The 25,288-nt window shown below is 49.6% G+C and overlaps 1 protein-coding gene across 1 annotated transcript; it reads left to right on the top strand.

Moving 5' to 3' along the window:
• Nucleotides 1-1,359: 1,359 nt before the first annotated feature.
• Nucleotides 1,360-25,288, top strand: TRPV1 (transient receptor potential cation channel subfamily V member 1; the record flags this gene model as incomplete). Its single annotated transcript, XM_081108877.1, has 15 exons — nt 1,360-1,646; nt 2,676-2,842; nt 2,915-3,067; nt 3,516-3,656; nt 3,809-4,107; nt 6,040-6,219; nt 7,961-8,119; nt 9,180-9,275; nt 10,488-10,558; nt 12,035-12,200; nt 12,604-12,670; nt 15,984-16,303; nt 17,270-17,397; nt 18,052-18,167; nt 25,116-25,288. The coding sequence occupies 15 exons, from the start codon at nt 1,360-1,362 to the stop codon at nt 25,286-25,288; spliced, it is 2,523 nt and encodes an 840-aa protein (XP_080965003.1).

Here is a 25,288-nt window from a genome sequence, read left to right as displayed (position 1 = left end):
GAAGTAGAATAACAGGCAGGAGGGGAAATGGGCCGCCAGCTGTCTGTCCTGTTCACGGGAACAGAGCTATGAGACTGCCTCACTCCCCCCAGGGATCGGGGCATTGGATCACAGCTGATTTATTGCAGGACCCCGCCATGTGCTCTGGGATTTACTGCCTGAAATTTCACTGGAAAATGCATGTCTCGACAGTAAGAGCTGGAGGTGGGATTTGAATCAGGATAAGTGTGGTTTCAAGGCTTGTAGTCATATTCGTCCTCTTCTTCAACATACTGCAAGTAAAAAAAAAAAGAAAGAAAGAAAATGCATGTCTTGAGACCTAGACCCTAGGAAGTGGGAAGCAGAAGGGACCGTGCGAAGAGGGCCTTCAGGGACCGATGGCCAACAAGCCGGGCCACTCTGGAGGGGGAGGAGCATGACCAGTGCAGGGATTAGGGGGTGTGGAGGAAACAGGACCCCAAGGGAAGTGGCATCTGAAGAAAAGGAGGAGAAAGCACCCCAAGGAGAGGCACAGCAGGAGCAAAGGCCATGGAGATGTGGGCAGTCCTGGTCCCAGGGTGTGGGGATGCCCAGCCAGGTGGAGGGAAGAGCAGGAGGTGAGGTTAGGAAGGGCGTGAAAAACAGTATCTACACACATTTTCGGCCCCACATCCTGGCCCTCACTGCCAGCTCAGCTCCAGGTGCTCAGGCCCGAAGGCCCGCCAGCCCCTCAAGGTAGGAAGGTTCAGGGCCAGAATGCTTGGCCTATTATAATTTCACAAAAAAACGACCAAAGCAAAGCAAAACAAAAAACAAACACAAAAAAATCCTCTATAAACTGAATGGTTGCAGCAGCCAGGTGGAAGAGCCAAGGCAGGGGAGGGCGTGGTGAGGATGGGATGCCTGGGGCAGGAGGGCCTGTGCCGACTGGAATGTGAACATGTCCGCCAGCCATCCTGTTTCCATGACAAGACTGCTCGACTCTTTGGGGTTGAGCTGGCCCCCTGGCCTGAACGCACAGCCAGAGACAGCCACTCCCCTTGTTTCCCTTATCTGATCTTGGAGGGATGCAGAGCAGTGGTATCATCTGCATTCAGAGTGACCCATCCAGTCCCTCAGAGCCTGCTGCCTCCAAGCTGGGGCCCGTCCACTCCCAGAGGCTGGTGCCCTGGGGCTGTTACTGCGTCTCTGGGGTGGGAGGTACAGCACCTCTGAGAGCTTCCATTCTGGGGGCCCGGGGCAGCGGCGTTGGACCTCTGGGATGCTCTGCTTCACTGGGGCCTTTGCAAGGAGGGTCGTTAGGGGGTAGCGTCCTACAGTCCTTGAGCTGGGAACAAACCCGATCTTGGTGGTTTCCCACAGGCTGCCTCTTTGACAAGGATGAAGAAATGGGGGAGTTCAGACTCAGGGGAGTCTGAGGACCTGCCACAAGAAGACTCCCACCCAAAACCCCTGGAGGGAGACCCCAACTCCAGGCCAGCTCCGGCCAAGCCCAGCATCTTCCCCACGGCCAAGAGCCGCAGCCGGCTCTTTGGGAAGTGTGACTCGGAGGAGGCCTCTCCTATGGACTGCTCTTACGAGGAAGGGCAGCCAGCCTCCTGCCCGGCCATCACAGTCAGTCCTGTGGTCGTCGTCCAGAAGACTGGGGATGGCCCCACCTGTGCCAGGTAAGCAGCACCTGGAGCCCGGCTCCCTCCCCATCAGGAGCCCACTGGCTCAGCTGGCTCAGGCCCCAGCCCTGGAGACACCACGTGGTGCTCCAGCTAATGGGCTGAGCGTCATAGAGCTGGGGAGCCTGGGAGCCTTCAGAGGTCGTCTATTCCAGCATCTGTGCTCCTAGGACAGTCATGGCGAACCTTTTGAGCTCGGCGTGTCAGCATTTTGAAAAACCCTAACTTAACTCTGGTGCCGTGTCACATATAGAAATTTTTTTTATCTTTGCAACCATAGTAAAACAAAGACTTATATTTTTGATATTTATTTTATATATTTAAATGCCATTTAACAAAGAAAAAAATGAGTTCTCGTGTCACCTCTGACACGCGTGTCATAGGTTTGCCATCACTGTCTAGGACCTTGAGTGGTCTCCAAGGGGTGTTGGCATATATGCGGATCCCTAGCTGCCGGCTGATCTCAGGGGTTCAGGCCTGGGATGCTCACTAGCCCAGACACCTGGATTTCCAGCCAGAAAGCTTAAGGACAGGGTATGCTTTTAGACAGAGTACAAAACAGCTCCAGCGAGGGGCCCACTAGCCCTCCGGCCTCCTCCAAGGCCAGCGTGAGGACGATTTTTGAGTTAGCTGGAGCCAGCCACACCCTGCGTCCAGCCCCTCCAGGCGACTGCCTTCTAAGCCCCAGCTCCCGAGCAGGCAGAGACGCGAGGGGCCTGCCTGTTGGAGGAAGTGGTGGCAGCAAAGACGTTTCAGATCAAGCATGTCACAGCCGCGGCCGGTGGGCCACAGGCCGTGAGTTTGACATGCTTGTAGATGGTGCCTACAGGCAGGGTGGGGACAGAAGGGGGGCTCGTGCACCCCCTGTTCCCTGTTACACCCGCTTCCTGGACAGTCCCCTCGATGGAGGGGTGGGTTTACTAGTATATCATGTGTCTTCTCCTTTTGGAGTGCCTTGGGGTTTCGTCCTGCCTCAGGCCCCAGGGGTGCCCAGTGTAGGGGACCAGGGTGTGTTCTGGCCCACAGGCAGTCATCCCAGGACTCCGTCCCAGCTGGCACCGAGCGGAAGCTCAAGCTCTATGACCGCAGGAAGATCTTCGAAGCTGTCGCCCAGAATAACTGCGAGGAGCTGGAGAGCCTGCTGCTCTTCCTGCAGAAGAGCAAGAAGCACCTTATGGACAGCGAGTTCAAAGGTGGGCCCGGAGGCCGTGGGTTCCGGGCGCACCCCCGCTGCCACCTGCTCTGACCCTCACTTTGTCTTGCAGACCCAGAGACGGGGAAGACCTGTCTGCTGAAGGCCATGCTCAACCTGCACGACGGGCAGAACAGCACCATCCCCCTGCTCCTGGAGATTGCCCGGCAGACGGACAGCCTGACGGAGCTGGTCAACGCCAGCTACACAGACAGCTACTACAAGGGTGAGGGGCGGGGGCGGCTCAGCTCCCACCAGCCCTCCTGGGGCCAGGAGGGTGCCGGTGTGCCTCAGCAAGCCTCTGAGCAGCTTACTCCCTGTCCCAGCCACCAAGCCGGCATCTCCTGGTCCTGGGGTCCCTGACCCCCAGCTGCTGGCTTGGTTCCTCCTGGCGCTCAGGGTCCCGCCCTCCCCTCGGTGGGCCTGCTGCTCCTGACCTCTGGACCTGGTGGCTTCCTTCTCTGCTGCTGTTCCTCATCCTTGGGCAGTTGTGACTCTTCCAGCTTCCAGTGTGGTGTCCCCATTCTCTAGTCCTGCCTCAGGGGCTCCTGGCCTGGCTTCCTCTAGGGGGGGGCGGGGGCATCTGCCACTCTCTGCCCAGGCCTCCCCAGCACCTTATCTGGGCACCCCCTACCCGACATGAGCACAAAGCCAACAGCACGAATCCTCCACAGGCCAGACAGCGCTGCACATCGCCATCGAGAGGCGGAACATGGCGCTGGTGACCCTCCTGGTGGAGAACGGGGCAGACGTCCAGGCTGCAGCCAATGGGGACTTCTTTAAGAAAACCAAAGGGCGGCCTGGCTTCTACTTTGGTAGGGAGACCAGGTGGCAGACCCGTGACTTAGTGATGATTGCTGAGGGGGTCTGGGGGGGTGGATGGTGGACAGAGGGAGAGGCAGGCTGGATGCTGCAGGGCCCAGGCTGTCTATTCCCGAGGCCCACTGTGTGCCTGTGCTGGCTGCAGGCGAGCTGCCCCTCTCCCTGGCCGCATGCACCAACCAGCTGGGCATCGTGAAGTTCCTGCTGCAGAACTCCTGGCAGCCGGCAGACATCAGTGCCCGGGACTCGGTGGGCAACACAGTGCTGCACGCGCTGGTGGAAGTGGCCGACAACACGGCCGACAACACCAAGTTTGTGACGAGCATGTACAACGAGATTCTGATCCTGGGGGCCAAGCTCCACCCGACGCTGAAGCTGGAGGAGCTCACCAACAAGAAGGGGCTGACTCCACTGGCCCTGGCCGCCAGCAGCGGGAAGATTGGGGTAGGGAGGGCTTCGCACGGAGCTGGGGGTGCTGTGGGAGCGGACTGCCTGCCTCGCTGGGCATGCCTGTGATCACACACTGTGCAGTGTCAGTCCTGATGCTGTCACAGCAGCCGGTAGGGTGGTGGTATGCTGGGGTCCAGCCCCAGTGGGTCCAGGGGTTCCCAAAGGTGTGGATGGAGCCGGTGAAGAATGAATGACATGGAGGCAGTGTTCAGGTGATCATCATAGCCAGGTTCTTTTTTTTATTGTCATCTAACATCTGTATTTATAGTATTTGGTCCCAATCCTATCCATTCTATACAAAGGCCAGGGGGCTTCCCATCTCCATTCTAAGGTTACTCTATTGTTCCACTAAGCTACAAGGAAGTAACTGAAGAAGGTCACTCCAAGCAAAGATCAAAGCGACCAACCACCCCTCTGACACTCAGTTAAAGGGTTTACTGATAAAAATCCTCACCTGAGGAAACAACCTTTCTTCTCCTAGCCAGGTTCCTTCCCCTATTGTCCTCTTACATCTGCATTTATCCTATTTGATCTTAATCCCATCCATTCCATTCCAAAGGCTAGGGCATTTCTCATCTCCATTTCAAGGTCCCTTGAAACATCCCTGCAGGGACTGCCTCAAGCAGCCAGGGTGGATCGGCTTCCAGCAGGGGTAGAGTAAGCCAGGGGAAATGTGAGAGCTGAGCAGCACCCAGCATTGCACACATGGCCATTTAATTCATTTTTTAAATGGTTTTAAATCAACTTTATTGAGCTGTGATTTACATCAAACAAATGGAAACATTTAAAGTATTTGGTCTGGCCCTAGCTGGTTTGGCTCAGTGGATAGAGCCTCGGCCTGTGGACTGAAGGGCGTGTGTGGGAGGCAATCGGTCGATGTGTCTCTCTCACATCCATGTTTCTCTCTCTCTGTCTCTCCCCCTCTCTCCCACTCTATCTAAAAATCAATAGAAAAGTATACTTGGATGAGGATTAACCACAACAACAACATGAAGTACTCGGTCTGATGAGTTTTGATGTGTATACAGCTGTAACCACCACGCCAATCAACACACAGAGCACTGCTGTTGCCCAGTATTTCTCTCTTGCTCTTTGCAGTTAGTCTTCCTGTCCCTTTGCCCTCCCCACTCTACACAGCTACTGATTTGCCTTCTCTCACTGCAAATGGTTTAAAAAAAAAAAAAGTTCTCCGTTCTTAGACTCATTTGCTGTCTCACAGAAGCAAACCTAAATGTAAACATAAGCATTTAATCTAATTATCACAAGAAATGCTTTTATTGTTTAAACTACTGGCTCTTGTGAACTTTATTTTTATTTATGTTTTTAAATTGAATTTTTTGGGGTGACATTGGCTAACAAGGTTATATAGGTTTCAGGTGTACAATTCTATAATATCTCCTCTGTATGTTGTATTGTGTGTTTACCAACCCAAGTCCACATGTGGCCATTTCTTTTTTTTTTAATCCTCATTTGGGACATTTATCATTGATTTTTTAGACAGAGGAGAGAAACATCGATGTGAGAGAGAAACATGCCCCAACGGGGTATCGAACCTGCAGCCTAGGTATTGCCCTGCCTGGAATCAAACCCATGTCCTTTCAGTGTACAGGATGACGCTCCTACCAACTGAGCCACACCAGCCAGGGCACCATTTCTGATTTCTAACTCTGAGTATCACCAACAAGACATGGGGAGAGTGTGGAGTGCTGGGACCTGGATGTCGGGGGTAAAATGGATGTGATCAGCCAGGTGTGATCACTAGATGTGGCTGCAGGAGGCTGATGGATGGGGGTAGGTGCTTGGGTGGGGTCTCCAGCTGGGCTGGGAAGCAGGATTATTCCTGAAGCAGAGCTGGTGGCCAGTGGGGACACAGCCTGTGGCGGGCACCAGGCTGGTCTCTAACAGGCTCTTGTACTCCCATGGCAGGTCTTGGCTTATATTCTCCAGAGGGAGATCCAGGAGCCGGAGTGCAGGCACCTGTCGCGGAAGTTCACCGAGTGGGCCTACGGGCCCGTGCACTCCTCCCTCTACGACCTGTCCTGCATCGACACCTGCGAGAAGAACTCGGTGCTGGAGGTGATCGCCTACAGCAGCAGTGAGACCCCTGTGAGTGGGCCGGGGCTGGGGCCAGGGAGGCTTCCGGTCTCACCACATACCTGCCCTCAGCCCGCCCTGGGGCGGCTCCCTGTGTTCTCATCAATGAAAACCCGCTGCCTGGGGGTCTAGGCCCTGCAGCCTCATCAACCCATTCCTTCCCCCTGAATGTTTTCCTTCATCACCAATGATACAATGATATTCCCCTAACAAGGTAAATCAGAAGCACACAGACAGAAAGAATCCTCCTTTTATCCCATACAGACAGGCAACTTCATCTTGTTTACACAAATGGGGTCATGCTATACAGGATGTAGAGCAACCAATATTTTCACTAACTGATGTGTCTCGCAGACAATTTCATATCAGTCCACTCGGGTCTGCTGCATTTAAAAACAGGCTGCACAGTATTCCACAGCAGGGATGGGGAGACCTGTCCGTAGAAGGACGTTCGAGTTATTTCCAGTTTTTGCTACTACGATGCCTACAGGCCACTTGGCATGGGTTTGAGATTTTTTCTATGAAAGATATCTGGAGTTGGAACTGCCAAGTCAAAAAGTATGTACACTTTAATATTTTAATAGCTACTGTGAAGTTGTCCTCCAAAAAAACTTTTTCAATGCATTTGGCCACCATCAATAGGCACACAGCTGCCCTTAGCCCTGCCGACCTGGGTATTGTCAATCTTTTTATTAAGACTACTTCAAGTGAATGGGGCAAAAAATGCTCTCTCATTGATGTAATTTTTAAAATTGAATTTATTGGGGTGACACAGGCTTCTTGAGGAAGCAAGGAGCTTCCCATTCCCAAAGTCACTCAAGAAGACACTGAACAAGGATCTCTTAGGAGGAGCTCAAGTTAGGGCTGGGGGGTTGGGCTCAATAGTCTGAGGAGGCTGGGATGACCTGATTTTGGCTCCTCCATCCGGGGATATTTGAATTTGAACAGAGATCTCCTGGGTACCAGACTTTTGCCCCAAAGCACACGTGTAATGATGATGCCCCAGGCACAGCCCCACCCACTGCAGCGAAGACGGTCTAGTTCAGCGGTTCTCAACCTGTGGGTCTCGACCCCCTTGGCGGTCGAATGACCCTTCCGCAGGGGTCGCCTAAGACCATCCTGCATATCAGATATTTACATGACGATTCATAACAGTAGCAACGTTACAGTTATGAAGTAGCAACGAAAATAATTTTATGGTTGGATCACAACACGAGGAGCTGTATTTAAAGGGCCAGAAGGTTGAGGACCACTGGTCTAGTTGCCTTCAGTCTCATGCATCGGTCAATACCACTTCTGCCTGGATAGCCCGCCTGACCCAAGCCTGGGAATGTGAGAACCCAGAGGCCTCTTCATACCTGCCCTCAGCCCCTCCCCGAGCAGCCTCGTGCCAGACTCTGCCTGTGCCAGCCTCTTCCCATGATTGTGGGAATAATAAGGATGTAGGCGCTCAGAAGTGAGTTGTTAAAGGTAATGGGCATAGAATGTCGGGCAACGCTTGCTAGTTCTTGGGTGTCAGGGGCACTTAGGGCCATGTGTGCAGTTTCCCCCCTCCGTCACTGTACACACAGGAGCACGAGGCCCAGAGGGGCCGGCCGGGTCGGGTCTGTGACCCTCAGCGGCTCTGTGGGCCGAGGGCGTGGTCATGGTGGGCCCTGTGCAGAGGTGTGGGTGTGAGGAGTGCCTTCGGCTGATGAAGGCTCTAGGTGGCTCCTGGTGGGGAGTGAGCCTCACCTCTCTTTGCTTCCCTTAGAATCGCCATGACATGCTCTTGGTGGAGCCGCTGAACCGACTCCTGCAGGACAAGTGGGACAGATTTGTCAAGCGCATCTTCTACTTCAACTTTTTCGTCTACTGCTTGTACATGATCATCTTCACCACGGCCGCCTACTACAGGCCTGTGGACGGCTTGGTGCGGCCTGGGCGCGGGCCTCGGCGTGGGGTGTGGGGAGAGGGGATGGGCGTTCCTAGATGACCCTCAGGACCCCAGACCCAGGCTGGGCCCTGCACTCCTCTCCTGCTCTCCGGGCTGTCCTGGAAACCTGCCCTCTCTCCTGTTCCCTGCTGCTCCCTCAGCCTCTGGTTCTGTGTGGCTGAGGTCCCTCCCTGATTGCACAGGGGGAGTCCTAGGTTAGAAAGGAATTAGGGCTCAGGAAGTAGCTCATTATCCATTCCCTAGGCATATACCTTTGAGCACTTCTTCTGTGCCAGGCCCTGGGCCATCCATCAGGTCAGCTTAAGACCAGATTTTTTTCCCTCTTGCAGGAAACATAGACTCCCTCGAGTTTCTGAATTAATACCCAAACACTTAATTTTGTTGCTTTTATTTCCAGGGTGCCTTGCTTGCAAATTTGATTTAGAAACTCAGCTTCCTAGTTGGGTGAAACCTGATCTCTATCTACCTATTAAGGCCATTTAATGACTTCGTTTTAAGAGAAAAGAGGAGTGAAAATAAGATAGACTAGTGAACCAGCGCTTATGAAACATTGATGGGAGGCTAAGAGGAAATGGTGGCTGAAACACAAGGATGACACACCCATGGGGGATGTCTCCACCTTCCTTGGGAAACCTTGACAGTCCTGGGAGACCAGGTCTCACCGCAGTCCTCGGCAGGGGCGGGAAGCTGGTGGCATTGTGTCTGTAAGGGTGCCTCCACCTCTGCCATCACCCTCCTCCCAGTGGGACTCTGTGCTGCGACTTGACTGAGAGACAGCACGGCACTGTAAGGACACTCTGCTTGGCCCCTGGAGCCGCCACTTAGGGAATCAGGTTCCACAGAGTAGCGTCCATATGGGCGTCCCCAGAATAGTGTATTGTTTTTATTCGTGTCTCTCCTGATGGAGGCTGAGCCTCTCAGGCAGGGGCTGGGTTTTAATCACAGAGCTTGGCACCTGGTAAATGTTTGTCGAATGAATGAATGACTGAATGAATGAATGAGTGAATGGAGTCACTAACTTCTCTGCACCTTGCAGCCTCCCTTTAAGCTGCGATACACTGTTGGCGACTATTTCCGAGTCACTGGAGAGATTCTTTCTGTATCAGGGGGAGTCTACTTTTTTTTCCGAGGGGTAAGCATTCTTTTCCACACTGTGAATGTCCATTGTCACCAAAACAAAAAGCCAGGAGAACCACTCAGTGCTCCCTCACTGCTTAATTCATCGGACAGGAAATGGCCCTGCTTGCAGAGCCCAAGGATGCAGAGGTGAAGATAAAAGCCAACCAGGCACTGAGGGCTCCAGGCATTCAGGGCTGGAGGGTGGGCATCCATAGGTGGGTCCCCGCAGGCCGTCAGTCTTGGATACAGACAGTCAGGGATCGCTACCGAATGTAATATTTAATTACAGAAGTAGAGGGGGAACCTCTTAAGAGATAGATCACAGTTGGTAGTTGCTTAATTAAACAAAACAGTCCATTAAAGCTCAGAACCATGAAAAAAATCTACGGGTATACTGGAACCATTTTATTTTAACTGAAAACTGACAGATGCACATTCCTTGGCCATTCTTTGATTATATGAGCAGTCTTTTCTTTGAATGCAGGATCACTGTCACATGTACAAAGAATTTGATATTATTGTGATTTTCCCCCCTTAATTAAGCTACATCCCTTTTTTTTTAAGTAACCTTTAAAGAATCTTTCCAAATCGCCAGACTCTGTCTTCACGGAAACAATTACCTTTATTTTCACTCTCATAGTTTATATTAGAATAAAATAAAAGCCACTGCAGTAGCTTTTTTTTTTTTTTTTTTTTGCAACAGGCAAAAAGCACTCGTGGAAAACCCGGGATCAACAGGTGGGAGGGTAGGGAGTGTGTGGGTGTCCTGGAGAGGGTCTCCTAGAGCCGCCAGCATTCAGCAGGGCCGTGGGCATCAGTCATAATGTTTTCAGGGAAGGGAGAGCACTGGTTAATCTGCTTAAAGAAATTTTACTGTAATGCATACTTCAAGAAAATTAGGAAAAAAGCACAAATTTAAAAAGAAGAAAAAAATTGCCCAATCTCATCACTCAAGCACCACAGTTGATAACTTTTGGTGATGTTCCTTCCTGTCTCTACTTCTAGCTATAGCTGTCATTGCACTCTCTATTTGTGCAACTCTCTCCTGACCGAGTCACATAACACCACCCCATTCGCCTGACCCATGCTCTCCCCCTCCCTCGAAAACCTCTGCTTGGACATGTTCCCACGGTCCATGTGGTGCCATTTGGGAAGCAGTCTGGGTGCTCACCACTGAGCCACAGCTAACCTTTCCTGGGACCTTACTCTGTCTATTTACCTGCAGATTCAATATTTCCTGCAGAGGCGGCCGTCACTGAAGTCCTTGTTTGTGGACAGCTACAGTGAGATACTTTTGTAAGTGACCCCTTGGCTGTAATGCCTCAGTAGCAGACAACATCTTTTGGCCCAGTCCTGAGGTGACAGCAATCAGCTCTCACTCATTCTCTCGCATGCACTCAGCCTGGAACATAGTAGGGCCTCACAACCTAGCGAATGAATGATGGAGGGCACTTAATAAACGCTTTGGGGTGAATGAAATCCGAGGGTCCACTCTGTGCCAGGTATGGACCAGGTGCTAGGGGATGCCAGACCTGCTTCACGGGCTCATGTGGTTTATAGTCTGAGTTAGATGCACCCTTGTTCATTTTTCCCATCCTTTTACTTTCACTGGTATTTGATTAAATTGCATCCAAAAACCCTCTCTTTGGCAACAAAAGCTCCACTCTTTCTTATTTTAGGTACCTTATCACCCCCCCCCCCCCTCCAGAGGCCCCTAAGCTTTTTGAGGCTCCTTGGTTAAACGAGTTGGCTCTCAGCTTTCACTATGATTCAGACTTGGCTTTCTTGGTCCACTAAGTGAGTTTCCATTTGTCCACTGCCTCCCGGCTTCCAAAATCCATATATGGGGACTCTATTTTCTACCCGAGGCAACCCTTTCCCTACTTCAGCTGGCACCAGCTCTTATTTGGCCAAGGTTCTACAAATGCAGGGGTTTCTCTTTTCGATAGAACTTCAATTGATGGGCCTGTTTATTGACATCCGTTTTTAATAGACTTCCATCAGGACAGTGGCAGCTTTCTGCTGGGTTCCCTCACACAGAGGGAGTGAGGTGGTCATTGTGGTCTACAGTGTTAGTGCAGCCGGGGGAGCTCTCAGGAGGAGGCCATGATGAGCAAGGAAGCCTGGGGCGAATAAGGAAAGAAGGGACCACTGAGCAGTTTCTGCCATAGGATCATCCAGACGTCCACCCTGTCCAGGGCTCCGACGTGGGCACTCCCACTAGCCTAAGGGGGCTGGGGGACGTTTTCCCTGGCTCTGCTCTTGTGTTTGAGGGTGTGACCATCAGACTCTACCTGTGGTGTCCCAGGAGAGCATGGCCTGTCCTTTCTCACGGGCGTAGGAACCTCCTAGGTTCTGTTATCCATGAGGCTGTTTCCCTGGGGACTGGGCAGGAAGGTTGTTGGGGCTAAAGCAGTGTTTCTCAACCTTTTTAGATAATATTTTTTACAATTGCCCCTCCCATAAAATTTTAATACCAGAAATATACTGTATGGTGGCTTATGCACTCTATCTAGATCTGTGCTTTATATATAAAGAGCATACGATTTCACTCCCCAACCCACCCCAAACCAACATTTGTCCCCGTCAGGGCAATACTGCTTCCACTGAGAACCACGTGCTAAAGGAGGCAGGACAGCCAGGCTACCTCCCACCATGGCCTGTGCTTTGTGCCTCCGAGGAGAGACCCAGGCAGCTGAGGTCTTCCTGTCTGTGGGGCTGCCAGGACTCCTGGGTGCCCCTAGACAGCGCTTCCTGTCGCTCCACCCCCAGCTTTGTGCAGTCGCTGTTCATGCTGGGGACGGTGGTGCTGTACTTCTGCCGTCGCAAGGAGTACGTGGCCTCCATGGTGTTCTCCTTGGCCATGGGCTGGACCAACATGCTCTACTACACCCGTGGCTTCCAGCAGATGGGCATCTATGCCGTCATGATTGAGAAGGTGGGTGCCAGGGCCCGAGGGGGTTCTCCACAGAGCCCGTTTCCCTCATGGGTATGGGGGATCCGGTCCCACAAACTTCATCCGTCCTCTCTGTATTGTCGGAGGAGATGCTGGTTTGGCTGAAGACCTCCTTCCCCAGCTAATTACACCCCAATCAGGCAATCTGGACTTGACCCCGGTTTGGGAGCTTCCCTGAAACTTGACCCTCTGCCTACCAGACAGACCCCCTTTGCCGCCAGGACAAAGGCCAGGTGGGGGGAGCTGTGGATGATGCCAAATGACCCCTGAGCTACAACCCACCGAACACACTTCCTGCATGTGCTCGGGTTCCACTTGGGCTGAACATTAACCCCCGGCCCTGCCTGGGCCTGGACTCCGTCTGACAAGCTGCTCTCTCCTGCAGATGATCCTGAGAGACCTGTGTCGCTTCATGTTTGTCTACCTTGTTTTCTTGTTCGGGTTTTCCACAGGTAACAGGCTTGGTCAGGGCTGGTGGGGGAAGGGACTCTGCTCACCTCAGCTCCTTGAGGACTCTGCAAGGGCTGGGAGGGAGGGACCCACTGGGATGTGTGTTTACAGATGCAGAGTGGATAGACAAAGAACACACCGCAATGAGCAGGAGGACCTGGACATGTTATTCTTAAAATGTTTAAGTAATTTTTGAGGTAGCAAGTGCTACTTGCTTGTAGGATAGCTACATTTTGGCTAAGTTTTTTTTTTTTTTAAGGAAAATAAGTTTGTTTGTTTTTAAAGAATAGTGCAAATAACACTCTACACTCTATCCTGATTCCTCAAAATGTGCCACTCTTTTTATCACTTTCTCTCCCTGCCACACACACACACACACACACACACACACACCCCACACACCACTTAAAAAAATTGAGAGCAAGTTTTTTATGATCAGACAAGATCAGCCTTTACCACAAAATAGTATTTCCTAAACAACAGGACATTCTCTGCTCTAAGCACGGTATAATGATCAAAATCAGGAAATGAACATTGCTACAGTACTATTAGCTAATCTACTAACCTTGTTCAGATTTCACTAATTTGCCTTAATTACGTCTTTCACAGGAATGAAAATCCCAGATCATGCACTCCATTCAGTTGTCATGCTTCTTTAGTCTCCTTCAATCTGCGGCACTTCCTCAGATCTCCCTTGTCTTATGTGACCTTAGCATTTTTGACGGGTCGAGGCCAGTTTTTACAATGGCTCCCGATTTGGGTCTGTCTGACATTTCCTCATGGTCAGATCCAGGGGTGCATTCTTGGTCAGCCTCTCAAGGAAGTGAGGCGTGTCTTCCTCTGCCTTGTATTGGGGGCCCCCACCGTGTCTGCGTGTCCCATTCCTGGTGATGTTAGCCTTGACTGTTTTGTTTTGGTGGGTCTGCCAGATTCTCCCAGTCAGATTCTTATCTTTCCCCTTGTGATTGATAAGTTATTTTCGAGGCGGGGCTTTGAGGCTATGTAAATATTCTCATCAAATTTTCATCCAATTCTTTTAGCATCCACTGATTTATTCACACCCGAGTCAACTAATCCCAATGATTGTCAAAATAATGGTTTCCTAACTCCATTATTCCTTCCACATTTATTTGCTGGTATAAGGGAGAACTTCCCATTTACATACGTTTATTTATTTACCTAAATATAGCCTCATAGAATAGATTCTTCTTTTTATGGGTTCTCACTTTTTAAAATGGCTTATAACTCCTTACTATCGTCATCTAGTTTGATGCTCAAATTGTCTGAGAAATTGTCATTGGGAGCCCCTTCAAGCTGGCTCCTGTGCCCTTTTGACACACCCACATAATTTTTTGATCCTCATCTGAGTTCCGCTATTACATGGTTCACACGTAACTGTCCCTGTCCTGCAGCCCATGTTGAAATCTTTGTCTGGGAGTCACGGGCAGCTTTATTATTATTATTTTATTTATTTATTTACTTTTAAATCCTCACTCGAGGATATTTTTCCATTGATTTTTAGAGAGAGGGAAAGACAGAGAGAAATATCAATGTGAGAGAAACACATCGATTGGTTGCCTCCTGCATGCACCCTGACCAGGGCCCAGGGAGGAGCCTGCAACCCTGGTACATGCCCTTCACTGGAATTGAACCCGGGACCCTTCAGCCTGCAGGCCGATGCTCTATGCACTGAACCAAAACAGCTAGGGCCATGGGCAGCTTTAACTAGGAGCTTGGACTGACAGGGAATGGTGTGGGCTCCCGGCCCTGATCTGAAGGCCCTCTTTTCAGTAGCCTCAGGAGGGGATGAAGCCATGTGGGTCAGATATAGGTTATGGGTCAGATACTGGTTATGGGTTAGATACTGGTTATAGGTTAGATACTGGTTATGGGTCAGATACTGGTTATGGGTTAGATACTGGTTATGGGTTAGATAGTGGTTATGGGTCAGATACTGCTTGTAGGTCAGATACTGGTTATAGGTTAGATACTGGTTATGGGTCAGATACTGGTTATGGGTTAGATAGTGGTTATGCAGTAACCACGGGCACAGCTGCAACAAAAGCTCTCGGGCTCTGGACTCCCGTTCCCACAGAGGAGTGCAGAGTGTGGCTGCTTAGCCTGTGGTTCTGGCCTGGGTGGCTCTGGCCCTCTCAGAGGTGCAGGCAGATGGTGTGACTGAGACAGTGGGTGTGGGTCCAGGGCTGCCATGTCAGGGTCAGCAGGCGGTGCACTGCACAAAGCTGACTGTACTTACATTGTACAGATAGACTTGTATATTTATTTTAACAAATGTTTTCATAGCAGATGATCGAGTTCTTTTAAAAAGTTTTTTATTGATTTTAGAGAGAGAGAGAGAGAGGAAGGGAGAGAGAAACATTGATTTGTTCCACTTTTTATGAATTCATTGGTTGCTTCTTGTATGTGTCCTGACCTGGGATTGAACCCAAAACCTTGGCATATTGGTAGGACACTCTAGCCAACTGAGCTACCTCACCAGGGTAATAAAGTTCTTATTGTAACCAAATAGTATTATGACCATTTTCTGATAGTTTTGAAGAAGGGAGTGCTTTTTAAAACATTTAAACAAAGGTGTGTGCCTGGTCAGTGTGGCTTAGCGGTTGAGCATTGACCCAGGAACTAAGAGGTCACCTGGTAATTAGAGACCGAACCATGCTCAACTGGTTCGATTCCTGGTCAGGGCACATGCCCAGGTTTCGGCCTGGATCCCCAGTAGGGGGCATGCAAGAGGCATCCAATCGATGATCCCTCTAAAATATGTATATGTATTCTAGAGGCCCGGCACACAAAATTGTGCACAGGTAGGGTTCCTAGGCCTGGCCTGCGATCAGGGCTGACCTTCCCCAGCTGCTGGAAGCCAGCTCTGCCCCCTGCCACCGTTGCTGGGTCGCCCTCTATGTGTGGGGCGACTGGCAAGGCTATTGGGGCCCAGTGTCACCCCCATCAGCCGCCACTCATCCCCAATTCCCGGTTCCTGGTTCCCCACTGGGCAATCGGGGCCTGTGGGCTGGGAGCAGCTCCTGCATTGAGCGTCTGCCCTGGTGGTCAATGTGCATCATAGCCAACTGGTCATTCCGCATCTAGTCGATTTGCATATTATTCATCTATCTATCTATCTATCTATCTATCTATCTATCTATCTATCATCTACCAAAACAAACAAAGCAGACAAAGGTGTGCTGCATAGCCAGTGTTCCAGCTGCAGACCCACCCGGGGAAGTCGGTGTGTGTGTTGGGGGGGCCCGAGGTCTTGGCTCCCATTCAGCTGCACCCCTCCCTCCCCATGACCTACAGCGGTGGTGACACTGATTGAGGACGGAAAGAACGACTCTGTGGCTGAGACCACATCGCACAGGTGGCGGGGGCCTGGCTGCCGGCCGCCCGACAGCTCCTACAACAGCTTATACTCCACGTGTCTGGAGCTGTTCAAGTTCACCATCGGGATGGGCGACCTGGAATTCACCGAGAACTACGACTTCAAGGCCGTCTTCATCATCCTGCTGCTGGCCTACGTGATTCTCACCTACATCCTCCTGCTCAACATGCTCATCGCCCTCATGGGGGAGACTGTCAACAAGATCGCGCAGGAGAGCAAGAACATCTGGAAGCTGCAGGTGGGCAGGTTGGTGGGGTGTGTGCAGCAGGCAGGCGTCAGCTGGGCGCATGGGCCCTGCAGGGTTTGAGGAGGAGCAGAAAGCTCAGCCAGGTCCCCGGATCGGGCAGCAGCCTCTCCCTCAGTCACCTCCCTCTGGCTCCTCCTCGGGGTTCCCCTGCCCAGTGTCATTAGCCTGTGGGCTGGGGGGGCCCTGAGGGAAGGAGACAGAGGGCTCAGCCCCATCCATGAGGTGCCCATCTCAGGGGAACTTGGCTGAGGGTGGGCACCAGAGATCATAGTCTGGCGGAGCAGCTACTATGGGGCAGGCCCCAACAGCGACACTTTTGAGACCCCTGGTCCACGCTTGCCTTCCCACTAATGATAACAGCATCATTCTTATTCAGTAGCCTGGACTCTGCGCCGGGCACTTACATGCTCCCGTTTAATCCTCACAACAATGCTCTGAAGTGGGTGCTCACTACCCCCACGTTTTGGATGGAGGCATCGAGGCACAGAGAAGTTAGGGCTTTGTTTCCAGGGCAACTAGTAAGTAGCCCAGCCAGGAGCCAGCCCAGCCAGGAGCCAGCCCAGCCAGGAGCCAGCCCAGCCAGGAGCCAGCCCAGGCAGTCTCTCACTCGAGGCTCTGCTCTTAGCCTCTACTATGCTGCCCCTTGCGGGCCCAGGCTCCGCAGGGCAGGGTCTGGGGCTTGGCCACTCCGCCTCACTCATGGCCTCACCACTCACTAGCAGGCCTGACAGGGTGGGGGCTGGGGCAGGGCCCGACAGGGTGGGGGCTGGGCAGGCTGAGCTCCTTCGGTGGAGGGGCGACCACAGGCTTCAGAAACAAGCCCGTGCAGAGGGCACAGGTCCTGCTCCGAGGTGCTGGGCCTGGGAGAGACCTGGGGGAGGCTGACCTTGGCAGCACCGGCAGCCGGCGTGGCCCCTGGACGAGCCTCTGCCCCTCTGCCCTTGTGTCTTCCTGCAGAGAGCCATCACCATCCTGGACACGGAGAAGAGCTTCCTTAAGTGTATGCGGAAGGCCTTCCGCTCAGGCAAGCTGCTGCAGGTGGGGTACACGCCTGACGGCAAGGATGACTACAGGTGGTGTTTCAGGTAAAGCCCAGGCAGGAACCACAGCCTGGGAGGCTCAGACCAACTGTGGATATTGGGGACCCGCCCAGAGCCAGCTATGGGTACAGGGCTAAAGAGGCCTGCTTGGAGCTCACCTGTGGGCATGGGGGTTCACCCAGAGCCAGCTGTGGGTACAGGGGTATAGAGGCCAGCTTCAGGGCTCACCTGTGGGCATGGGGGTTCACCCAGAGCCAGCTGTGGGTACAGGGGTATAGAGGCCTGCTTCAGGGCTCACCTGTGGGCATGGGGGCTCACCCAGAGCCAGCTATGGGTCCAGGAGCTGCCCCTGTGCTCAGCTGTGGGCATAGTGGGCCCACCTTAGCTCTCAGCTGGTGAGACCCAGGTATTAAATCTTGGAAAATGAGGTGTCCAGAAGGAGTCACCTGGTAATTACAGACCGAACCAAGAATCCAATATTTAAAGTCCCTGGAGCCCATGGTGTGGTCTGAGAACACATCTCCAGGGTGGTGCCCAAAAGGCAGGTCTGTCTCCCCTCCCTCCCCGACCAGCTATGTCTCCCCATCCTGATTGCTGGGCTTCTTGGGTTTGGCCTGTGGGCACAAGCCCTCGACCTGGAAAGCTGGCCACTGCCCTCAGACCGCCAGCTCCCTGCTCTCCCATCTCCTCGCTCTGCAGGGTGGACGAGGTGAACTGGACCACCTGGAACACCAACGTGGGCATCATCAATGAAGACCCGGGCAACTGCGAGGGCATCAAGCGCACCCTGAGCTTCTCCCTGCGCTCGGGCAGAGGTGAGTGTGTGTGTGGGGGGTGCTGGGCATGCTGGGTAGGTGGAGCCTTGGCTGCCCCCACTCTTTGCAGGCCTTCCTCACCCCACAGGCCAGGCGCTGGGATCGCCCCAAGTGTCAATCACCCTCATACTCCGTCACGGGTGCTTTTTCATGCTCTCACGTGCACCTGCACCGCGGACCTCTCCCCATGCCCAGGCACCCGGCCCAGGCACCTGTCCTCAGTGCGTCAGAGGCAGCAGCTCAGCCCACATCCAGCCACCTGGATGGCTGGCCTCGCTGTGGGCTGTCCTGTCTCTTCTGGCCCGTGCCTCACCCCCAGGGTCTGCACTCAGCTCTGTGAGGCCTATGGGAACCAACAGGGCCACGCGAACACTCTCCTTGTGTGGCCACATCCAGGCAGGCAGGGGAGGGAAGGATAGCCCTTGAGCAGAAAATCACTACCAGAAAAAAGTCCTTTGACAGTTAATGGTAGACATTTAACAGTAGACATTAAAGGTCTAATTGAATATACTTACTTTAAAAGGAAGCGAACTTACCTTACATTGAGCACATTTTGAGTTATAAGTACAACCCCTCACTAATTCTTTGTTTTTAGTTTTTTTTAAAAATTGTGAGATAGATTATATATATATATATATATATATATATATATATATAATAAAATTTGCCATTGTTACTATTTTAAGAAGTGTACAATTAGGTGCTAATAATGATATCTATAATGTTGTGCAACCATCACCACTATATATCTTTCCAGAACTTTTTTATTATCCCAAATAGCAGCTTTGTACCCATTAAGCAATTACTCCCATGTACACCCCTCTCTCATCCTTGGTAACCTCTTTTCTGCTTCTGTTTCAGTGAATTGGCCCATTCTAGGTACCTTATATAATTGGAATTATAGCATATATGCCTGACTGAATAATACTCCATTGTATGTATATGGTATACCATATTTTATTTGTCCATTTATTTGTTGGTGGACATTAGGATTGTTTCAACCTTTTTGGCTATTGTGAATAATGCTATGAATAGCGGTGCATACATTTTTAGTTTTTATTTATTTATTTATTTATTTTATTATTATTATTATTTTTAAAAATATATTTTATTGAATTTTTACAGAAAATAAGGGAGAGGGATAGAGAGTTAGAAACATCAATGAAAGAGAAACATCTATCAGCTGCCTCCTGTACACCTACTGGGGATGTGCCCGCAACCAAGGTACATGCCCCTGACCAGAATCGAACCTGGGACCCTTCAGTCCACAGGCCTATGCTCTATCCACTGAACCAAACCGGCCAGGGCTTATTATTATTATTGACAGTATTATAGATGTCTCCCATTTTTTCCTTTTTTGCTCCCCTCCACCAAAACCTGCCCCACCTTAGGCCTTCCCCATGCTATTGTCTGTGTCCTGTGGGTTATGCACACACACATATATATATATATATAGATAGATATAGATATATATTTCCTTTGGTTAATCTTCTCCTGTCCCCACTCTCTCCCCACTGAGATCTGTTATTCTGTTCCATGCATCCATACCTCTGGACATATTTTGTTTGTCACTTTATTTTGTTCATTAGATTCTACATATAAGTGAGATCATGTGATATTTCTCTGACTGGCTTATTTCGCTTAGCATAATAGTCTCCAGGTCCATCCAAGCTGTCTCAAAGGGCAAGAGCTCCTTTTTTATTTTATTTTATTTTTTATTTTTTTAGAGCTGCATAGTGTTCCATTGTGTAAATGTACCACAGCTTTTAAAAAAAATAGATTTTTATTGATTTAAGAGGGGAAGGGAGAGAGAGAGAGAGAGAGAGAGAGAGAGAGAGAGAGAGAGAGAGACATCAACGATGAGAGAGAATCATTGATCAGTTGCCTCCTGCAAACTCCACACTGGGGATCGAGCCTGCAACCTGAGCATGTGCTTTGACTGGGAATCGAACTGTGACCTCCTGGTCCATAGGTTCATGCTCAGCCACTGAGCCACGCCGGCTGGGTTGTACCACAGCTTTTTTATCCACTCATCTACTGATGGGCACTTGGGCTGTTTCCAGATCTTAGCTATTGTAAATAATGTTGCCATGAACAGAGGGGTGCATATAGTCTTCCTGGTTGATGTTTTGAGATTCTTAGGGTATACTAATATTCCCAGAAGTGCGATCTCTGGGTCAAATAGCAGTTTCATTTTTAATTTTTTGAGGAACCTTCATTCTGTTTTCCACAGCGGCTGCCCTAGTCTGCATTCCCACCAGCAATGTACTAGGGTTCCCTTTTCTCTAAATCCTTGCCAGCACTTGTCATTTGTTGATTTATTGATGGCAGCCATCCTGACAGGTGTGAGCTGATACCTCATTGTAATTTTAATTTGCATCTCGCTGATGATTAGTGATGTTGAGCATTTTTTTTATATGTCTATAGGCCATCTGTATGTCCTCTTTGAAGAAATATCTTTCAAGTCCTTTGCCCATTTTTTAATTGGATTGTTTGTCTTTCTGGTGTTGAGTTGTATGAGTTCTTTGTATATTTTGGAAATTAACCCTTTATCAGATGTAACATTTCGAATATGTTCTCTCATACAGTAGGTTCCCCTTTCAGTTTGTTGATGGTTTCTTTTGTTGTGCAGAAGCTTTTTAGTTTGATGTAGTCCCATTTGTTTATTTTTTTCCTTTGTTTCCCTTGCCCTAGGTGATGTATCAGTGAAAATACTGCTACGTGAGATGTCTGAGATTTTTCTTGGTGTATACGTTTTTGTTTGAATCGTTGCTTTTAATTCTTTTGGGTAGGAGTGTGGAATTGCTGGATTATATGATAACTCTATGTTTACCTTTTTGAGGAACTGCCAAACTATTTTCCAAAGCAGCTATGTCTTTTATATTCCCACCAGCAATGCGTGAAGGTTCCACATCCTTACCAACATTTCTTGTCTTTTTTTTTTTTTTTTTTTTAGTTATAGCCATCCCAATGGATGTGAAGTAGTGTTTCACTGCACTTTTGATTTGCATTTCTCTAATTACTAATGGATTTGAACATCTTGTCATGTTCTTATTTGCCATTTATAGATATTCTTTGGAGAAATGCCTACTCAAGCCCTTTGCTCATTTTAAAAATTGTGTTTTATTGTTGTTGAATTATAGGAATTTTTTTTACCTATTCAGGATATTAATCCTTTATTAGCTATATGATTTTCAAATATTTTCTCCTATTCTGTGAGTTTTCTTTTTTACTCTCTCAATAGAATCCTTTGATGTACGAAAGTTTTAAATTTTGACGAAGCACAATTTATCTATCTTTTTATTTTGTTGCCTGTTATTTTGATGTCATATCCAAGAAATTATTGCCAAACCCAGTATTATAGGAACTTAACTTTTATATATGTATATCAATTAGCCTATGGTGAAATTGTTTTCATTATATGTTGTTTCACTTAAAGTCACAGAACCTATTGATCACCATGTTAAGTGAGGACTTACTGTATAGATTAGTTTTATATCAGCTTTTATTTAGCTGAAAATGTCAATTTCATCATTACGTTTGAAAGATATTTTCACTGGGTATAGAGTTCTGGGGTAACAGTTTCTTTTTTCTTTTGAACATTAGAATACTTTAAGTATGTTTCTCTTCTTTAGTCTGGCCGCCATTGTTTCTGATGAAAAGTCATCCATTATTTGCATTGTTATTCTCCTGCTGTAATGTGTCATGCTTCCTCTGGCTGCTTTCAAAATACTCTTTTAATTTTTGGTTTTCAGAAGTTTGATAAGGTGTGTTTAGGTATTTTTTTTGTTTTATCTTGCTCAGGGTTTGCTGAGATTCTTGGATCTGTACATCAATGTTTCATCACAGTGGGGAACTATATATATGTTGCTTTATCCTCTCCATCTTCTCCTTTTGGGATTCTAATTATATGTATGTTTTGATATAGTCCCATAGGTGTTTGAGGCTTTGTTCATTTTTTCTCTTTTTTCCCCCGTTTCTCAAATCTGATAAACAGTTCTGTCTTCACGTTCACTGACCCTTTCCTCAGCCATCTTCAAACTGCTGTTAAGCCTGTTCAATGAATATTGCATTCCAAATATTGTGCTATTTGGTTTTAGAATTTCTATTTGGTTCTTTTTTATGGTTTCAATTTCTCTCCTGAGATTCCTTAACTGTTCCCTCATTCATACCATATTTTTCTTTGCTTCTTTGAGCATATCTATACAGGGTGAGGCAAAAGTGGATTTATAGTTAGTTGTGAGTATGTGAAACACAGTTTATTCTTGTATTATTCTTTATTAATTATTGCATTATTTTCCATATGAACAACTGTAAACCTACTTTTGCCAACCCTATAATAGCTGCTTTAAATGGTCTGTCTGCTAAATTCAACATCTTGGCCATTTTGAGGTAGGTTTCTATTGATTGTTAACTGTGAGTCACATTTCCCTGTATCTTTCTTTTTAAATCCTTACCTGAGGATGAGAGAGAGAGAGAGAGAGAGAGAGAGAGAGAGAGAGAGAGAGAGAGAGGAACCTCAATGTGAGAGAGAAACATTGATCAGTTGCCTCTTGTACACGTGTCATCTGGGGATTGAATCTGCAAGCTAGGTATGTGCACTGGTGGGGAATTGAACCCCCAACCTTTTTGGTGTATAGGATGATGCTCCAACCAACTGAGCCACCTGGCCAGGGCTCCCTGTCTCTTTTCATATCCGGTAACCTTTAATTGTATACTGGGTACTGCAGATGATATGTTGTAGAGACTTATGATTGGATTTTTGTTCTAGTTGGCAGTTCAGTTACTCATGAATCACCTTGAATTTTTGTCGGGTTAGATATGAGGACACTCAAGGTTTTTTCCAATTCCATAAATCTTGTGGGACTGGACATCCAAGCTTTCCACTGAGGAGCTTGGAAGGGCTTGGTTTTGGCTTTGTTGGGTGGGTCTTGAGTAGACCCTGCTCTATAGGTCATGCAGAGTAAGTAGGGTATTTCTGGCATTTTAGCTCAATTCTCAGAGTAGAGAAGGGGTGTTGAGGAGGTCTCTCCACTCTGGCTGGGCTGGACCTCCACTATCCCTTAGTACTGCTCAGCTTCTAGCGTCCCTGTCCCACTTTCAACCTCATAGTGGTACTCTCTGTTAGACCACTGCAGCCTCACCCTGTGCAATCACAACTCAGCTCGAAGCCAAGGACTATGGCCCTCCACACCCAAGTTCCCTTCTTCCTCTTTGCCTTACCCTGCCCCACAGATTCTAGCTGCTTCAGCTCAGAGGCCCTGCCCTGCTCTGCTTGGACTCCAACTCACTGTACCACAGTCAGAGAACTTGTCCCTAAGCAAAATGTCATGGTAATCACGGGGCTCGCCTTGTGAATTTCATTTCTCTCAGTATTGCAGTTTTTCACTTCTGCTGTCCAATGCATGACTGAAAACATAAGGCATGCATTTGCTGCATCTATTTTGTCCAGTTTTATGGCTGTTTACAACAGGATGGCTGGCTCAGAACTAGACACAATCAGAACTGGAAGTGGAAATCATATTATCAAGAGACTTACTTTTGGAAAACTACTCAAGGGCTTTATCAGTTTTCCCAAGGGCCTCCTGCAGTCCTGTAATTTCCCCATGAGTCTCATTGGAAGCACTCCCTCTGCCACTTCATAATACTTGATGATCTTGTCTTCAATTTTTTAAAAAGTATAGTTTATTGATTTCAGAGAGGAAGGGAGAAGGAGAGAGAGAGAGAAACATCAATGATGAGAGGGAATCATTGATTGGCTGCCTCCTGCATGTCCCACACTGGGAATTGACCCCATAACCCAAGCATATGCCCTGACTGGGGATTGAACCATGACCTCCTGGTTCATAGGTCGATGCTCAACCATTGAGCTACACCAGCCAGGCTTGTCTTTAATTGTTAATTGGTCTATTCGTTACAGAGGCAGGGAACTGAGCTAGTAACTGAGCTAGGGAGAGCACATGAGGGGGTCTTGGCATCAGGACTGTGGGAAGTGGGCACTGGAAAACCCATACCTCCTTTGAGGGCCCTGGAGCTGGAGCTGGGCCAAGCAGTCCCTGAGGCAGGGTCTCCCTACCACCTCGTCAGCCAGAAGGTGGTGTCTCAGTGAGCATCTGGCCTATCTCCCAATAATGCTCTCTTGCTTCTATCCCTGGGTTCCCCACGGGATTGTCTCTCAGCGATTGGTGCTTAGTGTCAAACTGGGGTTCAGAGACCGGCCTGTGGCAGCCAGTGGGACCTGAAGTATTAAGCTGAAGTAGTCACAAAAGGCCCAGCCTCCGGCATCCCTGATGCCTTTGAGATGTCGCCAGTGTTGGACTCCAGTAGAAGGACCTGAATCGTGGTCTGGGGGTGGGAGGGGTGGCCACTCGAGGGCTTGGCTGACCAGGGCTCTGGCAGGTGGAAGGCGTGCACACACAGCTTTCTCTCCTGCCTGTCATTTCTCGGAGGTGGTGGAGCTGAAGATGGCTATGAGGGTGGGTCCTCTTCTGCAACTTCCTGGAATTACAGGTCACATGTGAGATCCCCGTGCGAGGCCCAGTGTCACGATGGTTCCCTTGGCATTGTTCCCAATCTGCCATGGCCAGGTGGAGCCTCGACCAAACCTTGATTCTTTGGCTGGTGTTTATCACCCTATACCTGACCTGGTGTGGAGCAGGTCGTGGGGCAGGCCCCAGGATTGCTCTGTGGAGATCTGCTTTCCCTCCCACATGGGCAGGAAGGAGAGTGGACGCTCATGAAGCAAGTCAGGGTGGGGCGGAGGGAGCGAGTTTAAGGAGCCGCCGGAGAGGATGAGGCCCCTTGAGCAGCTGAGGCAAGAGGAACTGGCTCTGATCCGGGTGCCTCAGGAGGCACCGGCACGCCTGGGCCCTTTATCTGGAGATTGGTAATCATTGGTTTATTATTGTTTTGCTGCATCCAAGGCAATAATGATGTTTTACCCTTTAGTTTCAGGGAGACACTGGAAGAACTTCGCCCTGGTCCCCCTTTTAAGAGATGCAAGCACTCGAGAAAGGCCGCCTGCTCAGCACGAGGAGGTCCATCTGAGGCACTTTGCAGGGTCCCTCAAGCCAGAAGATGCGGAGGTCTTCAAGGATCCTGCTGTTTTCGGGGGAAAGTGA

This window comes from Myotis nattereri (assembly GCF_964212035.1).
Source record: "Myotis nattereri genome assembly, chromosome: 16".
NCBI lineage: Eukaryota > Metazoa > Chordata > Mammalia > Chiroptera > Vespertilionidae > Myotis > Myotis nattereri.
This window is presented reverse-complemented; position numbering and strand designations above follow the sequence as displayed.